This window comes from Microtus ochrogaster, chromosome 8 (assembly GCF_000317375.1).
Source record: "Microtus ochrogaster isolate Prairie Vole_2 chromosome 8, MicOch1.0, whole genome shotgun sequence".
Classification (NCBI taxonomy): Eukaryota; Metazoa; Chordata; class Mammalia; order Rodentia; family Cricetidae; genus Microtus; species Microtus ochrogaster.
In genome coordinates, this window is record NC_022015.1 from 53,745,768 (window position 1) to 53,749,201 (window position 3,434).

The 3,434-nt window shown below is 47.3% G+C and overlaps 1 protein-coding gene across 1 annotated transcript in view; it reads right to left on the reverse strand.

The window, feature by feature from the left end:
- Positions 1-3,434, reverse strand: part of Fxn (frataxin) — a 21,813-nt gene that overhangs the window by 17,078 nt on the left and 1,301 nt on the right. The window contains exon 2 of the mRNA XM_005352079.2: positions 882-979. Coding sequence (XP_005352136.1) covers positions 882-979 — 98 coding nt within the window. The remainder of the gene's footprint in view (positions 1-881; positions 980-3,434) is intronic.

Below are 3,434 nucleotides of genomic sequence, written 5' to 3' on the forward strand. Positions count from 1 at the left end.
GCCTGCCTCTGCCTCCTGAATGCTGGGATTAAAGGCGTGCGCCACCATCGCCCGGCTCATGTATCAACTTTTATTTTTGTCTTGTCTTGAGATGGTCTTGATACATAGTCTTTTTTTTTTAAAGATTTATTTATTATGTATACAGTATTGTGTCTGCCTGCAGGCCAGAAGAGGGCACCAGATTTCATTACAGATGGTTGTGAGCCACCATGTGGTTGCTGGGAACTGAACTCAGGACCTTTGGAAGAGCAGGCAATGCTCTTAACCTCTGTGTGTGTGTGCGCGTGCGCATGAGCGTGTGCGTGTGTGTGTATTAGAGAGAGATAGAGAGGAAGGGGGAGAGAGAGACAGAAAAAGGAGAAAGAGAGAAATACAGACAGACATACACAGGGGGCATTCCTCTAGCAGGCTTTGAGGTTTCTTTTCCTCAAGCTTCCCTCAGTGTGAGTCAGCTGACTTCCTGTTGTCTACAAGATGTAGCACTTTCAGCTACAGCACCACATCTGCCTGCACGCGGCCATGCTCCCCTTCATGATCATAATGGACAGAACCGCTGAACTGTAAGTGAGCCACCCCAGTGAAACGTTTTCCCTTCTAAGAGTTGCTGTGGTCACAGTGTCTCTTCCCAGCAATAGAAGAAACCCTAACTAAGCCAGCTTTCCTCAACTAGGACGCTGGAGGAAATAACAAAGCTCTGGGGAACAAACCCAAACATTCAATAACAGGGATGAACAACAGGAAGTCTGGGATACCCACACAGAAACACTAGTCACTAAAAGATGCTCAGTGCCGTGGAACGGTGTCACTAAGGGCCGTTCCCAGGGAGAAGACAGTTTCTACATAGGGAGAGAAGCCTGAGCTACACGGTGTTTTTATCTCACCTTGGATTGTTCAAAGTTCCCGAGTTCCTCAAATGCACCAGGCAGACACTCTGCTTTTTGATGTTCAGAATCTGATTGAGGTAGTGGAAGTTCAAATTCTAAAAGGCAAAGTTAAGAACATTAGTGACCGCGTCTCCGTCTACTCTAGTCCAGCAATACAGGATCTACAGACTGGCACTTCTAGATTCACAAGTAGTCACAAGATAGCACCCCAGGGACAGTTCTTAAGATTTGTCCCCCATCAACCCCTAGTGTTTTCCTATGGATCTTCCCAGCCTCTCTGCTAAGCCTGTGCTATCTGATAGGATAGTCATGAGACACAGAAGCTCTCTATGAAGCCTTGGCTGGCCTGAAACCCTGTAGACCAGGCTGGCTTTAAATTTACAGAGATCCACCTGTCTCTGCCTCCCAAATGCTGGGATTAAGGGTGTGCACCACCACTGCCCGGCTATGGAGTGCTCTGAATTTATTGAGATAAAACAGAATTTGGTTCTCAGCTGTGCTGGGGACATCTCAAGTGGCTATGGCTGTATAGCACCAGACAGATCATCTCCCCCATGACAGTGCTGCTGCAAGTGCCCAGATTTGGTGGCTCACCAGAGACAGGGTAGCATCCTAGGATCCCTAGAATTTGACTTTGAAAAAAAGCACCAAAAAAAAAAAAAAATGGTAAGAGGCAGAATTCTGCTTAAGTTTCAAACAAGAGCTGACTCGCTGCATTTGACGTACCACACCAGCAAGGTGTGACCTGTTGATTTTTCTTAGTCCCTAACTGCTGGGCACTGGGCAGGGGGATGTGTGTTGATTATGACCAGATGAGATTGAGTCGAGAGCCAGAGAAAGCGGTGTAGTCTTAGCTGATGTGGCAGGTGTGTGAGGGTGGGGTGGAGAGGGGAGAGGTGATGGAGGGAGGCAGAGGTGGCCACAGGGGCCCTGAAATACTCATCATGACTTCATTCTGGCAAGACAAGAAGTCTTAATGTTAAGACTTACTGCCTCAAAATGCCACTCTGGTTGCTATGAAAGGGTCAGAGATAGTTACCGCTCTTTTGAGCACTGACTGTGGTGAGCTCAGAAAAGAAGACAAGGGCTCAGGGTTGGAAATGAGCAGAGGTAGGACGCGGGAGGCAGCATGTTTCGAAGTAGTGACGACAGCATTGATAACCACCTCCCCAGCTACCTCATGTCCTACAGTATTCTCTACCTGCCCGGCACTGCTCGGTCTTTAGCTGTCTGGACACGGAGTCCTCATTATAACCCCAAGAGGGAAGGACTTCATTGACAGCAGCCATTAAAAAAAATACTTATTTTTTATTTTGTATGTGCACCTAAGTATATGGGTGTAAGCAACATGTGTACAGGTACCTTGGAGGAGAAGAGGTCATCTGATCTCCTTTAACTGGAGTTATAGAAAGCTGTAAGCTGCCTTCTATGGGTGCTGGGAATCAAACTCAGGTCCTCTCTAAGAATAGCAAGTGTTCTTGAATGCTGAGCCATCTCTCCAGCCCCTACTCAGTCATCATCAAGAGGGGTAGCCCTGTAAATGCTGCACTCGTTTCTAGGGACTTGGGTTGGGAGCCTGCAAGTTTCAGGGTCATGATCATCAAAGGGTTGATGCCCAATCTTGTTTGGCATGTGTTTCTGTTTAAAGACATTTTACTTAACATATATTATTGATTTATTGATATTGAACTTGAAGCAATAGCGCTTGCAACTCATGCTGGAGTGGAGCAGAGCTGACACATGTTCTTTGTAAAGCATGTCACAGACTGACTGTGTTTACTGTGGCTCTAGGCTTGGGGACCACTTTCAACCAACAAAATCGCCAAGAAGTACATAAAAGTGAAAAAAAAACCGCATCACTGAACAGACAACGTTTGCTCACACCGAGACTTTGGGAGCAAGCAGGGCAACGTCTCGTGGGGCCATTGGGAACACCCTCCATGACTCTGGAGCATTTGTCGCTCTGCGGCCTTCCCGATGACTGCCAGAGCACCACGGCAGACAACTAGGGACAAGAAACATTAGTGAGCCAGTGAGGACCGAATCTGAGGATAAAGACGGACTGTATGCGTGTTTTACAGGCGAGGAAACTGAGATGCCCAAGAGGAAGTTGCTCAGGCTCACAAGGATGCAGAGATTCAAAGTGCACAACTTGGAACTGGGGCCCAGCTGCCAGGAGCCAGGCAAAGGAAGAAAGACCTCGCTGGGGAAGCAGAACAGGGCTGAAAACATTCGGGACAGTATTTGAGAAAGCGGGATGTGTGTGTGTGTGTGTGTGTGTGTGTGTGTGTGTGTGTGTAGGTGTCTCAGGTCCTGCCCTTCAAATCCTAGCTGTCTCTCTCATGCCGTCTCACTTCTGCTTGTTTTGAAATTTTCTTTCAGTATTAAGAAATGAAGCCAGGACCTCTCGAAAGCTAAGTGACGGCCTCACTACTGACCTACACGAAGAGCCCTGTTTTGTTCTTATTTTTAAAGACAGAATCTCATGTATCCCAGGCTGGGTTTTGACCTACACGACGAGCCCTGTTTTGTTTTTATTTTTAAAGACAG